The 20,139-nt window shown below is 44.8% G+C and overlaps 1 protein-coding gene across 2 annotated transcripts; it reads left to right on the top strand.

Annotated features, from left to right (window-relative positions):
- Positions 1-11,072: 11,072 nt before the first annotated feature.
- LOC123148798 (cysteine-rich receptor-like protein kinase 26) lies at positions 11,073-18,305 on the top strand. Of its 2 annotated transcripts, XM_044568284.1 has the most exons (8): positions 11,073-11,593; positions 11,928-11,980; positions 12,225-12,280; positions 12,735-12,916; positions 13,036-13,237; positions 17,410-17,467; positions 17,550-17,703; positions 17,858-18,305. In XM_044568284.1, exons 1-8 carry the CDS (start codon positions 11,156-11,158, stop codon positions 18,200-18,202), a joined length of 1,488 nt encoding a protein of 495 aa, XP_044424219.1. In that variant the 5' UTR covers positions 11,073-11,155; the 3' UTR covers positions 18,203-18,305. The 2 variants fall into 2 exon arrangements, with proteins under 2 accessions (XP_044424219.1, XP_044424218.1); XM_044568283.1 differs by lacking the exons at positions 17,410-17,467; positions 17,550-17,703; positions 17,858-18,305 and adding an exon at positions 13,732-15,576 and having other exon boundaries at positions 11,076-11,593.
- Positions 18,306-20,139: the final 1,834 nt, after the last annotated feature.

Below are 20,139 nucleotides of genomic sequence, written 5' to 3'. Positions count from 1 at the left end.
TTGCATGCACACCCACTTAGTTTCTTTTGTTGAGCTTTCATACATTTATAGCTCTAGTGCATCCATTGCATGGCAATCCCCACTGCTTGCATTAACATCAATTGATGGGCATCTCCATAGCCCATTGATTAGCCTCATTAATGTGAGACTTTCTCCTTTTTTGTCTTCTCCACATAACCCCCATCATTATATTCTATTCCACCCATAGTGCTATATCCATGGCTCACGCTCATGTATTGCGTGAAAGTTTATGAGTTTGAAATTATTAAGGTATGAAACAATTGCTTGGCTTGTCATCGGGGTTGTGCATGATGAGAGCATTCTTGTGTGGCGAAAATGGAGCATGACTAAACTATATGATTTTGTAGGGATGAACTTTCTTTGGCCATGTTACTTTAAGAAAACATAATTGCTTTGTTGGTTTGCTTGAACTATTATTATTTTTATGTCAATATAAACTTTTGTCTTGAATCTTTCTAATCTGAATATTCATACCATAATTAAGAAGATTTGCATTGAAATTATGCCAAGTAGCACTCCGCATCAAAAATTCTCTTTTTATCATTTACCTACTCGAGGACGAGCATGAATTAAGCTTGGGGATGCCTGATACGTCTCCAACGTATCTATAATTTTTGATTGCTCCATGCTATATTATCTACTATTTTGGACTATATTGGGCTTTATTTTCCACTTTTATATTATTTTTGGGACTAACCTATTAACCGGAGGCCCAGCCCAGAATTGCTGTTTTTGCCTATTTCAGTGTTTCGAAGAAACGGAATATCAAATGGAGTCCAAACGGAATGAAACCTTTGGGAACGTGATTTTCTCACCGGACGTGATCCGGGAGACTTGGACCCTACGCCAAGGCATCAGAGAGGCGGTCACGAGGGTGGGGCGCCCCCCCTAGGGCGCGCCCCCCTGCCTTGTTGGCCCCTCGGTGCTCCACCGACGTACTCCTTCCTCCTATATATACCTACGTACCCCCAAACGATCAGAAGGAGAGCCAAAAACCTAATTCCACCGCAGCAACTTTCTGTATCCACGAGATCCCATCTTGGGGCCTGTTCCGGAGCTCCGCCGGAGAGGGCCGTCATCACGGAGGGCTTCTTCATCATCATAGCCCCTCCGATGAAGTGTGAGTAGTTTACCTCAGACCTTCGGGTCCATAGTTAGTAGCTAGATGGCTTCTTCTCTCTTTTTGAGTCTCAATACAAAGTTCTCCCCCTCTCTTGTGGAGATCTATTCGATGTAATCTTATTTTTGCGGTGTGTTTGTTGAGACCGATGAATTGTGGGTGTATGATCAAGTCTATCTATGAATAATATTTGAATCTTCTCTGAATTCTTTTATGTATGATTGGTTATCTTTGCAAGTCTCTTCGAATTATCCATTTGGTTTGGCCAACTAGATTGGTAGTTCTTGCCATGGGAGAAGTGCTTAGCTTTGGGTTCGATCTTGCGGTGTCCTTTCCCAGTGACAGAAGGGGCAGTAAGGCACGTATTGCATCGTTGCCATCGAGGATAACAAGATGGGGTTTATTTCATATTGCATGAATTTATCTCTCTACATCATGTCATCTTGCTTAAAGCGTTACTCTGTTTTTAACTTAATACTCTAGATGCATGCTGGATAGCGGTCGATGAGTGGAGTAATAGTAGTAGATGCAGAATCGTTTCGGTCTACTTGCCACGGACGTGATGCCTATATACATGATCATGCCTAGATATTCTCATAACTATGCTCAATTCTGTCAATTGCTCAACAGTAATTTGTTCATCCACCGTAGAATACTTATGCTCTTGAGAGAAGCCACTAGTGAAACCTATGGCCCCCGGGTCTATTCTCATCATATCAATCTCCATCACTTTAATCTTGTTTTGCTTTTACTTTGCCTTTTACTTTTCACTTTGCATCTCTATACCAAAAATACCAAAAATATTATATCTATCAGATCTCACTCTCGTAAGTGACCGTGAAGGGATAGGCAACCCCAAATCGCGTTGGTTGCGAGTAGCTATCGTTTTGTGCAGGTACGAGGGACTTGAGCGTGGCCTTCTACTGGATTGATACCTTGGTTCTCAAAAACTGAGGGAAATACTTATGCTACTCTGCTGCATCATCCCTTCCTCTTCGGGGAAATCCAACGCAAGCTCAAGAGGTAGCAGAGAGCTCCCAACAAGTAAAAGAAGAATATGAAATCTTTTAGGGTTTTCTTTTTAATTACTACTACAAGCATGGAAAGTAAACTAATTAAAAGCTACAACTAATTTTTTGGTTTTTCTTAAGGTTCATTAAACACACAAGAAGAAGGCATAATAAGGAAAATAAACTAGCATGGAAGATACAATGAAAAAAATATGAGCACCGACATCTAGCAATAATTGTGTAAACATAAATGTAATGTCGGTGAGAAATACGTACTCCCCCAAGCTTAGGCTTTTGGCCTAAGTTGGTCTATGGCCACGGCTGGCCTGGCGGATATCCATAATAGTAGTTGGGGTCGTACTGAGAAGAAGAAGAAGAAGACTCCGATTGCCACTGGCTGACAATCATCTCCAGATCCCACTGGTAATTAGACTGTCGTGAAGGATCAACTTGTGGTTCCGGCTCTGGCTCCATGGATGGTGCAGGGTTCCGGTAGGCGTGAATAGCCTTCAACGGAACAAGGTACTGGCCTGCAGATAAATCAAACAAAGAAGGAGCAGGCAGAGTAATAGTCTCAGGATGATGTTTATTAAAGAACAATTTGTATTTAAGCTCTCCTTCCCTATTCTTAACAATAAAATCATGTGCCACCATACTTTTATAATCTAGATAAACATGAGGCAGCACTTTTTCTTCCTTCTCATAATGCCTGATAGGTATGTTAAAATGTGCAGCTAGGCGTGAAGCATAGATGCCTCCAAAGATGGGCCCCTTTGTACGGTTCAGACTTAACCGTTTAGCAATAATGCCGCCCATACTAACAGAGTTATCACCGTATAAACCGTGGAGCAAAATAATAATATCAGGGACACTAAGGTTTCCACAGTTTCCGCGACCAATTAAACAACGACTAGCAAATAATGCAAAATAGCGTAAAACAGGAAAATGTATGCTAGTGATTCGTGCATCGGAAACCTTCCTTGTTTCCCCTACAGTGATAGTATCAATAAACCCATCCACATCATCGCGATGTGGTTCTTCTGTCTTGCCCTCAAAAGGGACTAATCAAACCCGACAAAAATCATAAAGTGACATCTCCTTATACTCATCATATAAATGAAACTCCACCATAGGTGGTGAGCTCCTAAAATGGAAATGAAAGTTTTGCACAAAGATATTTGTGAGTAAGAGATACTGATCGCATTGGTCATGGAGGAAAGCGGTGAGGCCTGCATTCTTAGCCAATTCATGAAAATCTTCATAAATCCCGGCTGCTCTCAAGAAATCATCGGAAGGCCATTCACACGCCCGAACCTCCGGGTGCGAGGAAGATTATACTTAGGCTTCGGTGTCTTTTCCTTCGGGCTTCGGCTTGATGAGCCCCTCAAAAGTCTCTTCATCATTTTCTGAAATTTTTTGAAATTTTTAGTAACTTCAAAATAAAAGTAAACCAAACTCAATAATATTGATAGCAACTACTCCTACAAGTGCCTAGGGCCTATATCATGCATCAAAACTACTTTTGACCATATAAATTTAACATGCAAGCTCAAGAACAGGGTCACCTAAGCAGCAAGAATTTGCAATGAATAAAGCACTAGAACAAAAACTAATTGGACCAATGGAGGAGTCACATACCAAGGAACAATCTCCCCAAGCAGTTTTGTGAGAGGTGCTTTGAGCAGGGAGATCGAAAATGGCTGCAAAACGAGCTTGGACTCGGGTTTGAGCTGGTTATTCATGTTTGGGGGAGGAAGAAGTAGTGTGTGCGTGAAAGGATAAGTGGAGAAGGGCCACCGTGGGCCCACGAGGCAGGGGAGCGCGCCCAGGGGGTAGGGCGCGCCCTCCACCCTTGTGGGCAGGTGGTTGACCCCCCTGCTGTGTTCTCAGTGCCAAATATTCTCAAATATTCTAGAAAAAATCATATTTAAATTTCAGGGCATTTGGAGAACTTTTATTTTCGGGGTATTTTTCATATTGCACGGATAATCAGATAACAAACAGAAAACTATTTATTTTTATTTTATTTAATATAAATAACATAAAGTAAAAGTGGGGTATAGAAGGTTGTGCCTTCTAGTTTCATCCATATCATGATCATCAAAAGGAATCCACTAACAAGGTTGATCAAGTCTTGTTAACGAACTCATTCCGAATAACATGGAACTGGAGAAATTTCGAATAACACTATGTTACCTCAACGGGGTATGCACATCCCCAATAATAAGAATATCATATTTCTTCTTGACAGTAGGAAGAGGAAATTCAAAACCTCCAAATATAATCGATAGAATTTTTCCAATAGAGTTAATACTATGAACTTGAGGTTGTTTCCTCGGAAAGTGTACCGTATGCTCATTACCATTAACATGAAAAGTGACATTGCCTTTAGTGCAATCAATAACAGCCCCTGCAGTATTCAAAAAGGGCCTTCCAAGAATAATAGACATACTATCGTCCTCAGGAATATCAAGAATAACAAAGTACATTAAAATAGTAACGTTTGCAACTACAATAGGCACATCCTCACAAATACCGACAGGTATAGCAGTTGATTTATCAGCCATTTGCAAAGATATTTTAGTAGGTGTCAACTTATTCAAATCAAGTCTACGATATAAAGAGAGAGGCATGACACTAACACCGGCTCCAAGATCACATAAAGCAGTTTTAACATAGTTTCTTTTAATAGAGCATGGTATAGTGGGTACACCGGGATCTCCAAGTTTCTTAGGTATTCCACCATTAAAAGTATAATTAGCAAGCATGGTGGAAATTTCAGCTTCCGGTATCTTTCTTTTATTTGTAACAATTTCTTTCATATACTTGGCATATGGATTCATTTTAAGCATATCAGTTAATCGCATACGCAAAAAGATAGGTCTAATCATTCAGCAAAGCGCTCAAAATCCTCATCATCCTTTTTCTTGGATGGTTTGGGAGGAAAAGTCATGGGTTTCTGAACCCATGGTTCTCTTTCTTTACCATGTTTCCTAGCAACAAAGTCTTTCTTATCATAACGTTGATTCTTTGATTGTGGGTTATCAAGATCAATAGCAGGTTCAATTTCTATATCATTATCATTACTAGGTTGAGCATCAACATGAACATTATCATTAACACTAGTTTCAGGTTCATTACCAGATTGAGTTTCAGCATCAAAAATATAAATATCATTAGGATTCTCAGGTGTTTCAGCAATAGGTTCACTAGAAGCATGCAAAGTCCTATCATTTTTCTTTTTCTTCCTTTTAGAAGGACTAGGTGCATCTACATTATTTCTCTGAGAATCTTGCTCAGTTCTCTTAGGATGGCCTTCAGGATACAAAGGTTCCTGAGTCATTCTACCACCTCTAGTCATAACTCTAACAACATTATCATTATCTTTACTATTCAATTCATTGAGCAAATCATTTTGAGCTTTAATTACTTGTTCTACTTGAGTGGTAACCATAGAAGCATGTTTACTAATGAGTTTAAGTTCACCTTTAACATTAGCCATATAATCACTCAAGTGTTCAAGCATATTTGAATTGTATTTCAATTGTCTACCAAAATAAGCATTAAAGTCTTCTTGCTTAGCCATAAATTTATCAAACTCATCTAAGCATGGGCTAGCAAACTTAGTAAATGGGATTTCAGCTTTATCATATCTATAGAGAGAATTTACCTTTACTACCTGTGTCGGGTTATCAAGACCATGAGTTTCTTCAACAGGCGGTAAATCAAGACCATGTATTTCTTCAATAGGAGGTAATTTCTTAACATCTTCAGCTTTAATACCTTTTTCTTTCATAGATTTCTTTGCCTCTTGCATATCTTCAGGACTGAGAAATAGCATACCCCTCTTTTTCGGAGTTGGTTTAGGAATAGGCTCAGGAATTGGCTCCGGAGGTGTCCAATTATTTTCATTTGTCAACATATTATTCAATAGAATTTCAGCTTCATCCGGTGTTCTTTCCCTGAAAACAGAACCAGGACAACTATCCAGGTAATCTCTGGAAGCATCGGTTAGTCCATTATAAAAGATATCAAGTATTTCATTTTCCTTAAGAGGATGGTCAGGCAAAGCATTAAGTAATTGGAGAAGCCTCCCCCAAGCTTGTGGGAGACTCTCTTCTTCAATTTGCACAAAATTATATATATCCCTTAAAGCAGCTTGTTCTTATGAGCATGGAGATATTTAGCAGAGAAGTAATAAACAACATCCTGGGGACTACGCACACAACCAGGATCAAGAGAATTAAAGCATATCTTAGCATCAACCTTTAATGAGAACGGAAATATTTTAAGGATATAAAAGTAGCGAGTTCTCTCATCTTTAGTAAACATGGTAGATATATCATTTAATTTAGTAAGATGTGCCACAACAGTTTCAGATTCATAGCCATGAAAAGGATCAGATTCAACCAAAGTAATTATATCATGATCAACAGAGAACTCATGATCCTTATCGGTAACACAGATAGGTGAAGTAGCAAAAGCAGGGTCAGGTTTCATTCTAGCATTTAGAGATTGCTTATTCCATTTAGCAAATAACCTCTTAAGTTTGTATCTATCTTTGCAAGCTAAACTAGCTAAAGAGGCTTCTTGATCAAAAACATAACCCTCAGGAATAACAAGTCATTCTTCATCATCACTTTCATCAGTATTATCAGATTCAATATTTTCAATCTCTCTAGCCCTAGCAAGTTGTTCATCCAGAAATTCACTAAGTGGCACAATAGTATCAAGCATAGAAGTAGTTTCATCATAAGTATCATGCATAGCAGAAGTAGCATCATCAATAACATGTGACATATCAGAACGAATAGCAGAAGCAGGTTTACGTGTCGCAAGCTTACTCAAACAGAAGGTGAATCAAGTGCAGAGCTAGATGGCAGTTCCTTACCTCCCCTCATAGTTGAGGGATAAATCTTGGTTCTTGGATCTTTCAAGCTCTTCATAATGATAAGCAGATATAAATCTCAAGTGACTCAAAGAATAGAGCTATGCTCCCTGGCAACGACGCCAGAAAATAGTCTTGATAACCCACAAGTATAGGGGATTGCAACAGTTTTCGAGGGTAAAGTATTCAACCCAAATTTATTGATTCGACACAAGGGGAGCCAAATAATACTCTCAAGTATTAGCAGCTGAGTTGTCAATTCAACCACACCTGGAAACTTAGTATCTGCAGCAAAGTATTTAGTAGCAAAGTAATATGATAGTAGTGGTAACGGTAACAAAAGGTAACGGTAGTAAAAGTAATGTTTTTTGGTATTTTGTAGTGATGATAGCACTAGCAACGGGAAAGTAAATAAGCCGCCTACAATATTAATAATCACATAGCAGATGTAGCACAAGGGCGCATGAGTAGGGTCGTGTGAACCAGGTATCAGCTGCCTACAATATTAATAATCACATATTCCCATCATTTGTTTTCAAATGTCCTAATCTCACAGTCTTGACATCTTTTGTTTCACTTTTCAGTGGTTACAAAGCTCCAGAGTATGCATCTCGAGGAGTTTACTCGACGAAGACAGATGTGTTCAGCTTTGGCATTTTGGTTCTGGTGATTATTAGTGGCCGAAAGAATGCCATACTCAACAAGCAAGGGGATACTGTTGGTGATCTTGTACGAGATGTGAGTGAAAACATACATTTCAAGCAACATTTTTTATCCGCTCTCAATATTAGAAAATAGGCTTACTACAATTTTTTTACTTGAGTGGTGAGTTTTAACCTATACCATTGCTTGGCATCAAAAGTTGTGAACTTTTCTAATAGGGTGTGGAAAAGCAAGACTTATTTTAATACCTGGCCCATATAAATTGCATTGCATCTCTTTAAAGTCAAATGTATTATACATTTCAGACCTGGCATATGTGGAAGGACCAAAGGTTGCATGATCTTGTGGATCCGTTGTTAGGGGACAGATACGAAGTCATGGAGATAATGAGATGTGCTCAGGTGGCACTGCTTTGTGCTCAGGAAGATCCAGCAAATCGGCCCACCATGACAGATGTTGCTGCAATGCTGAACTCTGAAAGCATAAGCTTACCAATGGAGCCTAAGCAGCCCGCTAAGCTAATCCATGGGTGTGCTGACAGAGACACGACATCGACATACATGTGCCAATCAAGCAGGACAATACACATAACCATAACAAGTTCAGCTCCAATGTTGACTAGAGTTCGAATCATTCTAGACAATGTCGACTAGAGTTCGAATCATTCTAGACCCAGAGGTTTGATATGATGAACATTTAGTGCTACCATCTGGAATATATAATTAGAATGTAAGGATTATGTGCCTTTTTTACGGCTCAGGTAGTGTAGATATCAAGACATGTTTTGTGGAGTGAAAATAATTAAATAAACATGTGTCTGTGGTTGGTACCAGCTACCAGACTGGTTTTCCATCAGGTACATTGTAATTCAGACCTACAATGTTTCATTTTTTGTTGTTCCTATTTTCTACGGCACCAGAGCTAGGGATTTCGGAATCTTTGCAAGCTGGATCATCGGATTTGTCAAGTTCGGTTGTAGATGCTCTAACTACACAGGCCTTTTTCGACTTCGATCCTCCTCAAGTTCGTCAATCTGGAGCTCCGACGTAGATTCCTGCCGTCGCCTTAGGGCAGCGAGCTTAGAGTTTCTTACCGTGCATGCGCAACGGCGAGATTTGATGTCAGTTGCTTTAGATTTACTCCCTCAGTCCCATAATATAAGACATTTTTGCAAGCTGTTTTAGCTTAGCTTGCAAAAACGTCTTATATTATGGAATGGAGGGGGTATTCAAGAGTGCTCACTTGCACGAAGACTTCCTAGCTATCATCAACAAGGTAAGCCGACTCTGATATGGGAGCGGTTATAGCGGTGCGTTGGTGGCACATTGTAGGGTTGTTGTTCAATGGTCTAGAAACCTTGATGTAATTTTTATTATGTGTGGGGTCCTTTGTACTTCCTCTATAAATAAATATAAGAGTGTTTAGAACACTAAAGCTTTACCGAAAAAGGCTTTCGTCCCGCTTTATATATAAACCATCGATCAACAACACTCGATACAAACACACGCCCCCACAACACACACCCAAGGCAGGATACATAGGCGTTGAGTGCAAGAACATCATTCCTAGCACTACGCGAAGAGGTGAAGCCGCATATGATGAACCGTGCGCTCCAAGACGGCGCCTTTAGGAAGGGGACGACACCGGAGCGCCGCCACCGCCCGATCCGAGGATCAGAGTTTCCCCTGGAACAACACGACGGGCAATGAGAGCCACGACGACGCCTTCAAGAAGGGAACGAGTTTCGCCACCGCCGGTCCGTCCGAAGATAGAGCAGGTTTTCACCCCGGGCACCATTCACCGCCACTGATCGCCACACCCCGGCTACCACGCCGTCCACACGGCTGTGGCAACTGGGCAGCACCAAGCCACAGGCTCTGCCCATGAGCACCGCGGACCCACCACCAGGGCCGCCGCCCCGGCATCCAAGACCTTAACACCACCTCATCCGAGATCCGCCGCTACCCCAACCAAAGACACGAGCGGAAAGGACCCGCCTTTCGCACCCCTGGGCTGCCCCCAGTGCTGAGACCCAATTGGCCGGCCAAAACTGGCCTCCATCGACCCGTCTTGCGGCACCGGGCGCGAGATGAGCTCGGTCCTGCTGCCGGGGCGAGGCGAGCATGGTCCTGCTGCCGAGCGCAAGACGAGCTCGGTCCTGCTGTCAGGCGCGAGACAAGCTCAATCCTGCTGCTGGGTGCGAGACGAGCTCGGTCCTGCTGCCGAGTGCGAGGCGAGTGATGGACCGCAGCTGGGGGAGGGCCAACCCTTCGACCAAGCTAGCGGTCGAACAACGAGATGAGGGATTGAAGGTCGAACCGGGCCGCCTACAGATGAGCCGACGCCGGCAATCCATCTGCCACCGTAGCCGACCCACCGAGCTGCCGTGATGCCAGCTCCGCGAATGGAAGCTCCAAAGAGTCGAGCCACCTCGCCGCCGCCGCCCACAACCAGAGCAGCAGCCACACCGGGCCGCTGCCCTAACCCGCCCCGGCCATCGGAAAAGCTGCATCATATCCGGCCGGTGCGCATCCACCTTAGCTGGCCAGAGCCTAGCCAGCACGCCATCCGCGCCCGACCAGGAGCAGCCCGACGCGCCACCACCACCACCCTCCAGCGCCGCTGGTTGCCCAAGACGCCACCAACCACCACCGACCCGGATCTGGGCATGGAACCCCAGATCCGCAGCCTACACGCCTCGCCTCGGCAATGGGCACACAACAGTGAGCCAGGGCGCAACGGGAGCGAGGCCACACCAAGAGAGGCCCCCAGCCGCCGGGGGGAGGTCGGAGCCAGGGACAAGAGCCGCACCACGCCATGGCAAGGAGGGCGAGCCCCGCGTCGCACCACGCCAGCCAGGGAGGGAAAGCAGCCCCGCCGACGTCGACGCCGCGTCCGTTGGCAACGGCGAGGGAAGGAGGGGCGAGAGGAAAGGCCTTTGGCGGCGGAGAAGGGCTCTCCCGGATCGCCCGTAGGGGAGGGGGAGGGGGAGCGACACGGAAGACGGGGCAGCCTGTCCCACAATTTACTGAGGAACACTCTTCCTTGGAGGTTGGAGCGCCACACTAAAGCTTTGGTTGCCACATTTTCTTACAAGCAGTGTACTAAACGCTCTTATATTTTAGTGTTCTAAATGCTCTTATATTTCTTTACAGAGGGAGTACTAAAGCAGTGTTCTAAACGCTCTTAATATTTCTTTACGGAGGGAGTATTTTCTATGAACTTTTATAAGTTTTTTTTTAAAAGGTCCTTTTATTTTGAAAAGACCATTGGTCCCAAATTAAGAAGAAAATGTGGCAACGAAAAGTTCCTGAAAAAAAAATGCAACGGAAGTCCACAGTCCACACATTTACCACGCTTAGTCAAAGTCGCCGATCCACACACAAGCTCACCGATAGATACACCCGAGCCCGTCAATGGCGGCAATGAGGACTGCAGCGGGGAGCAGCGAGCATGGCGAGCCCGTCGAGCAGCCTGTGGGGCGCCCAAGGGCAAGCCTCCACCATGGCGCAGCTGATGGGCGTGGACGCGCTCGGGCTGGTCTCCATGGTCGTGCAGGCCGCCCTGGTGGCGCGCCGCCACCGGGATGCCTGCGTGCGGCTCGCGCAGCACGTGGAGCTCGTTGGCGGCCTGCTCGGGGAGCTGGAGCTCGCCGAGCTGATGCGTCGGGAGGCCACCAGGCGGCCGCTGGAGCAGCTCGGCGGCGCGCTGCGGCGGTGCTACGCGCTGGTCACGGCGTGCCAGGACTGCGGCTACCTGCGCCGCCTGCTCCTGGGAGCCCGGATGGCCGAGGAGCTCCGCGCCGCGCAGCATGAGATCGACATGTTCATCCACCTCATCCCGCTCATCGCCCTCGTCGACAATTCCACTGCAGATAGTCGCCGTGTCAAGGTTAGTAAGCAGTATCAAAATTGGGGTAACCACTGATTTCAGAGCTGATATCAAAACTGAAACCTCTGATTTCAGAGCAATTTTACTTAAATTCGGTCGAACTGAGTCTGAATTGGGGTCCAATTGCAGATTGTTAAATGTTAATTGCCAGTTAAACAATTCGATATCCTTAATTTACAGTGAGTAATGCTAGAGCTACGGGGGATTGCTTACGGATTTAACGGACTAATTAATCGTGGACCAATAGGATTGGAGATTACAGCTGACCTCAACCATACAATCTGTGCTGGTTAGTTGTACATCAATAACGATGATATTTGATATTGTCTAGCAGGCTGATGAGGGGGTGCTCACTGTAGTCACAGATAGTTCAAATCGTCACATCAGGTCAGATTATTCTTCCATTATGTAGCTTATTATTACAGGATGTACGCCACATCAATGAATTTGTTTTACTTAAGATGCAAAATGATTTGCAATATTCAAGTTAATGTCATGCTCAAGTTATGTACTATGCCATAAGTTCAGTTATACAGACTCAAATAGTCAAATGCATGAAGTTTCCCACTTCTTATGACTATTGAAACCAAAGCTGGGTGGCACAAGAATGATGAGATTTTCCTACATTTAGGATTCCAAACAAAGGAGCTACCAAACTCTGTGGTATTGGAGAACACCCATTTGTAGGTAAGCTCGCTCTTCTGTGAATTTCCTAATGCGCTTAATCGTGGACTCAGATGTGGAAACTAATTGACTGAGGTTTCATGTCAATGCTATATGCTTCAAGGATTTCAGATTGCTTCATTGTATCCATATGAATGATTTTGATATGACTTTTGTTACACATGCATACTTTTTCATGAATTTAACTGTAGTAAAATAGAAGTTATTTAGCACGTCATGAAAGAGCACTAGCTACTGGAAGCAATCATACATGTATGATACTACCTCTGTAAACAAATATTAGACCGAACATAGAGTTCTGTACTTGAGAAATTCCTTTAGCACATACTTACTCCATTAGTAACCACATGAAACACAAACAAACTGGATCATTCTCTCAATATTTTTTTATACTTTTAGTAGTGTCGATGTTTGTTAAATCTCCATTGGTGACAAGGGTAGATTATCTGTGAGTCAGGAAAAGTGGACCTGCGAGAACAGAATATCGTTGACATTGAAGAACTTGTGGAGCTTTGTACCCGTATGGAAGAGGCTTGCGCAGGATTCACAAGGTTCGATTTCTGTCAGATCTTGGATGCTACAGAAAATTTCTCAGAGAAGATGATAGTTGGGTGGGGAGGATTTGGGAAGGTGTACAAGGTAAGCCAACATAGCAACAAGTTAACAAAGTGAATGCATATCTCCCTTGTCCTCCTAATAAAGTGTGGATGTCCGCTTAGAGAAAGTTAATTTTAACTCCTTTTTAAAAAAAATTACAGGGCCAGTTGCCTGGTGGACTTAATGTTGCCATCAAAAGAGCTGATGAGCACGCAGCAATGCTTGAAGTCAACAGTGAATTGCAGCTTGCAAAGCTTCAGCATGCCAATGTGATTAGGTTATTGGGGTGGTGCATCCATGGGAAAGAAAGGATTCTAGTGTATGAGTTCATGCAAAATGGTTCCTTGGATCGTTACCTATGCGGTAAGTTTTCCCTACTGTAAGTTATTTCCATGCGTGCCTCATTTAATTCCAAGTATGTATGTGCACGAATGCAAACCGTCTACGATTAAATCAAGGCTACAACAACCCTAATTCCATGGGCCAATCAAGCAGGACAATAGAAGTAACCATAACGAGTCCAGCTCCAATGTCGACTAGAGTTCGAATCATTCTAGACTCGGAGGTTTGATATAATGGAGAACATTCAGTAGTAGCATATATATACAATAAAAATGTAAGCAAGGATTATGGTCTTTTTACGGCTCAGGTAGTGTATATATTCGAGATATTAAGACCAGTTTTGTATAGTGAAAATAAACATGTTTCTGTAGTACCAACTACCAAAATCTTTGCAAGCTTGATCTTCAGGTTTCTGAGATCATACATGGCAAACCAAAAGCTGGCATGTTCAACTTGAGAATAATCAGACTTCAACTCATTATTTTTTTTCTGTTTTTTTTTTTGCGCATAATCAGACTTCAACTTGACAAGCAGCAACTACAGAGCTCAGAGTTAAGATCTGCAGCTGCACACAGTACAAACACATCAGGATCTCCAAATAAGCGCTGTTCTGGATTGAAAAAAGACCCTGATGCGCCTGAATATCTCCATACAAACACATCAGGAACTCTGAACTGAAGCAGAGAGACGTAGTAATCAGAAGCCATGCCTGGGCCGACTCGGATTCAAAAACCAAAGTGCGCGTTTTAGCTATGCCGGCCTGGGCCGACTTCGACTCGGATTCAAACACTTCACTGCCTCCCGCGTCCTTATTTTCTTGCTCGCCGTGTTTCCCCAAATCCCGATCCATCAGACCACGCCCTCCGATCAGCCTCCCTCGATCCATCTTCCTCTCTCTCTCAGTGCCGGATCGTTGCTCCTCGATCAACTCCGCGGCCGCGACCATGGCCGGCACCACGGTGCTCCCGCCGTCTCTGCTCCCGCGCCGTAGCGCCGCCGCCTCCGCCGACCTGCACTCCTGCTCCTCCCGCGTGCGCGTGAACCCTGCCTTGATGGCGAACCCCGCGGCTGCCAAGAAGCCAAAGCGCCCCGGATCCATGCGCGGCGAGCAACCGCCGCCGGCGAAGCGCCTACGCGGTGCCTGCTCCGGGGGCGAGCTCCATGTCGCCGTCCCCGCCAACATCAAGAACGGCAGCAAGCTTCCGTCTCCCATCAGCGGCAAGGATCTGCTCCACTCCTCCGCAATCAAGAACCAGGTCGCCGAATCTCCGGCTGCCGCGACGCAATCGAAGCCGCAGATGAGCATGCGCGAACTGATCGCGAACGCTCGCCTCACCATGGCTCGCCTCGACAAGGCTCGCTCTGCCTCCAAAGAAGAGGCCAACCGTCGGCAGGAGATCGAGCGCAGCAGAGCAGAGGCCCGGCGAAAGATGGAGCAGATGGCGGACACGGTGCAGTTCAACGACCCCTGGATCCATCACTCCGACGTGACCAAGTCCCCTGAGGAGCTGCTCAAAGCAAGACAGCACGCATGGCGTTATCAAGCTCACCTCCTCGAGATGGCTCGTCGACGGGACTTTGCTCAAGCGATGCAAATCCAGGATGAGCGCTCGGGTGATGGAAGCAGAGGAAGAAATCATCAGCAGTGCAGGCTTGCTGGTGGTAGTCTTGCATCAGAGGAAGCAAAGCAGAGTTAAGCTAGTCCTTCCTAAACCATTCACACATGAGTTTCATTTAATCTTTGCATCTCTAGGTTCTGCACTTAATCACCAAGATTTCTAGTGTTCTTTCAATCCCTTTCAGCCATTAGTAATTTTACAAGAGTGTCAGCAGAGTCTCCATCTAGCTAGGCAGCAAAAACCTTGTTAAGATGTGTACGGCATAGTTACACTACATCCACACCTGGTCCTAAGTAAGGGTTTAAGTAAATAAAGGGCATTTTCAATAAATCAAAGTAAAGCAGATGAGCCTAAAAAGGAAGCTCATGTACTGCAATTCCGGCACGAGACAGAGCGTAAAACGCACTCGCCGCAAAATCCAAAATGCCCGTTTGCTACCCGGCTTGTAGCAGGAAAAAAGGAGTAGAATTGAACTTGTCGATACACACAGTAATCATGTGAGCTGCCTAGCGTCTGGAGACTATGCTGACCCTCCTGTAAAATTAATCTTGGCTGACTTGGATTCTTAGGCATTGGCGTCGTGGTGAGTTAAAGTTGCAGTTTCTGACGAGTAGCATTGGTTGGTGAACTCTTGTGTGTATGTGTGAGTGAAGCTTTGAGCTAAGCAAGTCCTTGATGTACCGACTATCAAGTCATACTGTAATCAATTTTCGATATGAATGAGAAAATTGTTGGTCTGAATTTTGCAGAGCATCTGAGTAATCTTTTCGTATCTATTTATTCTTGTATGCTTCTGTGGCTTCTTAAAGCATTCTGCTGCTCTAGTCGGAAAAGTGTGTACTGAGGCACAGATCCAATGAATTCATCTCTGATTTCACAATACTTCGTTTGACGGGACTTTGCTCAAGCGATGCAAATCCACGGATGACTGCAATCCACGGGTGATCGAAGCAGAGGAAGAAATCATCAGCAGTGCAAGCTTCTTGGTGCTAGTCTTACATCAGAGGAAGCAAAGCAGAGGAAGCAGAGTCGGCAGTTTTCCAGTAGCTGAGAAAATCAGAGCAAGCAAAGGATGGGATGGATAAGATACAAGTTGTCAACTATGTTATCTACTAGTTGCAAGTTTGTAGGAGTATTTCACTGGCATATTTTCCAGTAGTGCGAGTGAGATTCTGGATTTGGCCATTAGTTAGTGTGCATTATGATCACAATTGGTCAATTAATGCAAGGGATTTGATTCATGTAAGAACATTGGATCTCTTTCTACGTTTTCATCTGTTGTATGTTCCTTCCTAATAACAATTCTTTTCATGAACAAAGAAGATTACTGCTGTGCTTGAACTATTCCAAATCACTGTTATTTTTCAGGAGAAGAACAGATATATGTCCCCGTCTAGAAAATTTTATACCACAACAATTCAGAATTTATTTGTCGCATCAGGAAGGCGCCAAAAAGCATGTCTCCTGAGCTCCTGAATCCTGATGCATACATGCATCATTGTTGCCAAGTGCTCATGTATACTTGCTGTCTGAATTTTGCAACTCCTACAGATTTCGTTTAGTACAGTTGCTGTATATGCCAGGCCAGCAATGGTGCTTACTTCATTTAATTAACATATTCATTGGCATGAATCCCCTGAGTTAAGGGAATTACAATGCATCATACCTCATCTGAAGCTTTATAAAGATAGGACTTCAGTGAGAGACAACACAATATTATCCATGAAGCTTCTATTAAATTTTAGTATATTTTCAAGTTCATAAGCTAGCGGCTTCTACAAATGATGAATTGATGATCTGCGTGACAAAGAAAATGGAAGATCTTAATATTATATTTGTATACTGTTAGCCATATCAATGTTTATTGCAATTTCATTAGTGACGAGGATATATTGTTCATGACTCTGGAACAGCAGGCCTGCAAGAACAGAATACAGAAAATCCTTGACAACAAAGAATTAGTGGAACTTTGCATGCGCACAGGAGAAAATTACCCAGGATTCAGTGTTCAATTACTTTCAGATCGTGGATGCTACAGATAATTTCTCAGAGAAGAGATATCTTGGATCTGGTGGATTTGCTACAGCATACACGGTATTTGTAAGCAAATAGAAAGGAACTAATTATGTAAATGCCTATGATGTCTAAACTCTATTTGCAATCGTTGCAGGATCAGTTGCCCCATGGACTTGTGGTTGGCATCAAGAGATTCGATCACCGTGCAATGTTATCTTATTTCAGCAATGAACTGCAGCTTGCTAGGCTTCGGCATACCAATGTAACAAGGTTACTATTCTGATTTACCGTAATTGATTTAAAAACTATTCTAATTTGATTTAGAGCAAAATATAAATCTTATTTTATCTGAAAGTTTGTTGTTTCAACATTTGGCAGCCAGAATAAAAGGGCCATTACTAGACTGGTCTAAGAGACTCAAAATAATCAAAGGGTTAGTAGAGGGGCTTGTTTACCTGCACAAGCACCCCATGCTATCTATTGTCCATAGGGACTTGAAACCAAATAATATTATCTTGGAATGTGACATGACTCTTAATATTTCTGATTTTGGATCAGCTAAAACCCTGAGTCCAGACGTAACAGAAGAGCATACATGCAGGGTGGTGGGCACTAGGTAAGAAGCTACCTGCCTCCTGATTTTTCAGTCACTGGGTCATATGTGCTAATATTGCAGTTTTCTCATCCCCTCTTTTCAGTGGTTACATAGCCCCGGAGTACGCATCTCGAGGGGTTTACTCTCTGAAGACGGATGCGTTCAGCTTCGGCATCTTGGTTCTGGAGACCATTAGCAGACGAAAGAACACCATACTCGACAAGCGAGGGGATACCGTCGGCGATCTTGTACGAGATGTGAGTGAACATAAATTCCAGGCGACATCTCTTACAGTTCTATGACTGTTCTTGTTAAAATGTTAATAGTCGGCCCATATATGTATGTAATTATGTATGAATTTGGATTCAGATTGCATTTCTTTAATGGCAACTGTATTGAAAAACATTTCAGGCCTGGTGTATATGGAAGGACAGAAGGCTGCATGAGCTCGTAGATCGATCACTAGGGCACGGATATGACATCGCCGAGGTAGTGATGTACGCTCAGGTTGCGCTGCTCTTGCTCTGTGCTCAGGAAGATCCAGTGGATCGCCCTGCCATGACGGATGTTGCTGCAATGCTGAGCTCTGAAAGCATGAGCTTACCAATGGAGCCTAAGGAGCCTTCCGCGCTGAGTGAAGGGGGTGCTGGTGAAGATACATACATAAACCGATCAAGCCGGACAATAGACATAACCATAACGAGTTCAGCCACAGTGCTGACTAGAGTTCGCTTCATCATAGACCCGGAGGTTTGATGCGACGAAAAATGTTCAATGCCACATATGGTTGGAATTGGAACGTGTGGAAGGATCATGGCCTTTTTATTGTTCAGAGCAATGTGCAGGTTTCAGATATTAAGATCAGTTTTGTTAGTGGAGATAAACTTTTTTTAAAGGTAGGCCCCGACCCCCGCGTCGCCAACCCTAGGCGACACGAGGGGAAACCGCGCCACCGGCCCTCGGCACCTCGCCCTGATCTCTCCCTCCCGCCGTCGCCCGAGTTCACGTCGGTGAAGCCCAGGCTATGGGCTATGACGGCGGCGGCGGGGTCTTCTTCCCTCGCTCGCGGTGGAGTCCTCTTATGGCGGCGACATGGACTTCAGTGACCCGGTGGCGCGGTGCAGCGGGATCCCGGCGGTGGACATGGCGGCGGCGCGACCTTCCCACGGGGGAGGCGCCCCTGTGGCGGCGGCCGGTATCCTTGATCTCGTCGGGCCCAGCTGGGCTTTGGAGGGCCGACGGGTCTGGTATACAGCGACAGGCTGGCGTGGTGGGCCTCACAAAGCTGGCTGCTTTGGCACCATGGTGGTGCCGCGACCGGTCAGGTGGCGGCGACTGGATCCTTTTGGTCTAGTCTCCGGCAGAGAAGGCGGTGATCCGTGCACAAGAAGCTGGATGAAGTTCTTCAAACAGATCTGGGTGAAAACCTGCTCTTGGCTAGATGCCAAGGGTGGCGATGGCGGTGCTCTACGGTGTCGTTCCCTTCTTGAAGGCATCACCGTGGAGAAGTTCTAGACCACTATCTGCTACCTCCGGGGGAAACCCTGGATCGATAGTTCAGAAGACGGCGGCGCGCTTGTGTCGTTTCCCCCTTGGGGCGTCATTCTTAGAGGTGTACACGGGCTCGAGGGACCAGTGGACGACATCTTTGGTGGAGCGGTGCTTCATCCTACACATTGATGGTGACGGATCTCGATGGCATGGCGCCATGGAGATTAGGCGTCTGATGTGTGACGATGGACTCATGCAGGAGGGTGACGTTGTCTGGTGTCGTGGTGGCGTCGATGGTAGAGAGGCCTGGCATGGTCGTTGCGTCGGTTTCTGCTCTGAAGATGGATTGATGAAAGACGGTGGTAACGGACCTTGCAGTGTGCGCATGTGGTGCCCACTGTGAGTGTGCTAGACCGGTGTGCGATCCAATCCGGGTATGTGCCTAGGATGGGGTATCTGACTTTAGATGTTAGGCTTTGGTGCGATGTCTGTTTGGTATTAGGCTCGGACATTTGGCACCCCTTTATCAAGGGGATAGGAGTAGCAATAGGTGTTGCCAAGATGGTTGCTTTAGACATATTGATGTACTACTTTGTAAGGTCTACATAAATAATTAATAATATGGCTGCATGTATCACCCAAATAGGGGTACATCCTCTTTAAAAAAAGAAATGAAGATAAACTTGTTTATGTGGTACACGACTGATTATCCATCAGCTACATCAAGTTATAAATGAAATATGTTCCACCTTTAAACCTTTTGTTGTTGTTGTCCTAAGCCAGTTTTAGCAAAATTTAGCATCTTATTGCTTATGTTTTGGAACAGTTATCTCCATAAAAAAAAGGCCTCTATATATCAGACTTTTGTGATATGTGTGTCTTCAGCAGTAACATACCCTAGAAGTGGCTCCTAGAGCGAATCCCCGGGGGACCGCGGAGGCCGCTGCCGCGCCGTGTCCCTCCGTGGCGACTGCGCGGGCAGGCATCGGGGGCCGTTTTTGGGCTCTGTTGGAGGCGGACGACGAGGATGACGCCGGAGACAACGAAGGCTCAGAAGGTTCGCCGCACTCGCCTACACCTTCGGATTTGATAGGCGATCTTTTTCATGCAGGATATGATGAAGATGATGTGGCCAAGACCGTAGACACGGTAGTGCCGGTGGAGGATCCGGCGCGGGTGGGGCTACATCCGGACGAGAGGAA

The sequence above is a fragment of the Triticum aestivum genome, chromosome 7A (genome assembly GCF_018294505.1).
Source record: "Triticum aestivum cultivar Chinese Spring chromosome 7A, IWGSC CS RefSeq v2.1, whole genome shotgun sequence".
NCBI classification, from domain to species: Eukaryota; Viridiplantae; Streptophyta; class Magnoliopsida; order Poales; family Poaceae; genus Triticum; species Triticum aestivum.
The sequence above is the reverse complement of the archived record's forward strand: the minus strand, read 5'-3'. Positions and strand labels throughout refer to the sequence as shown.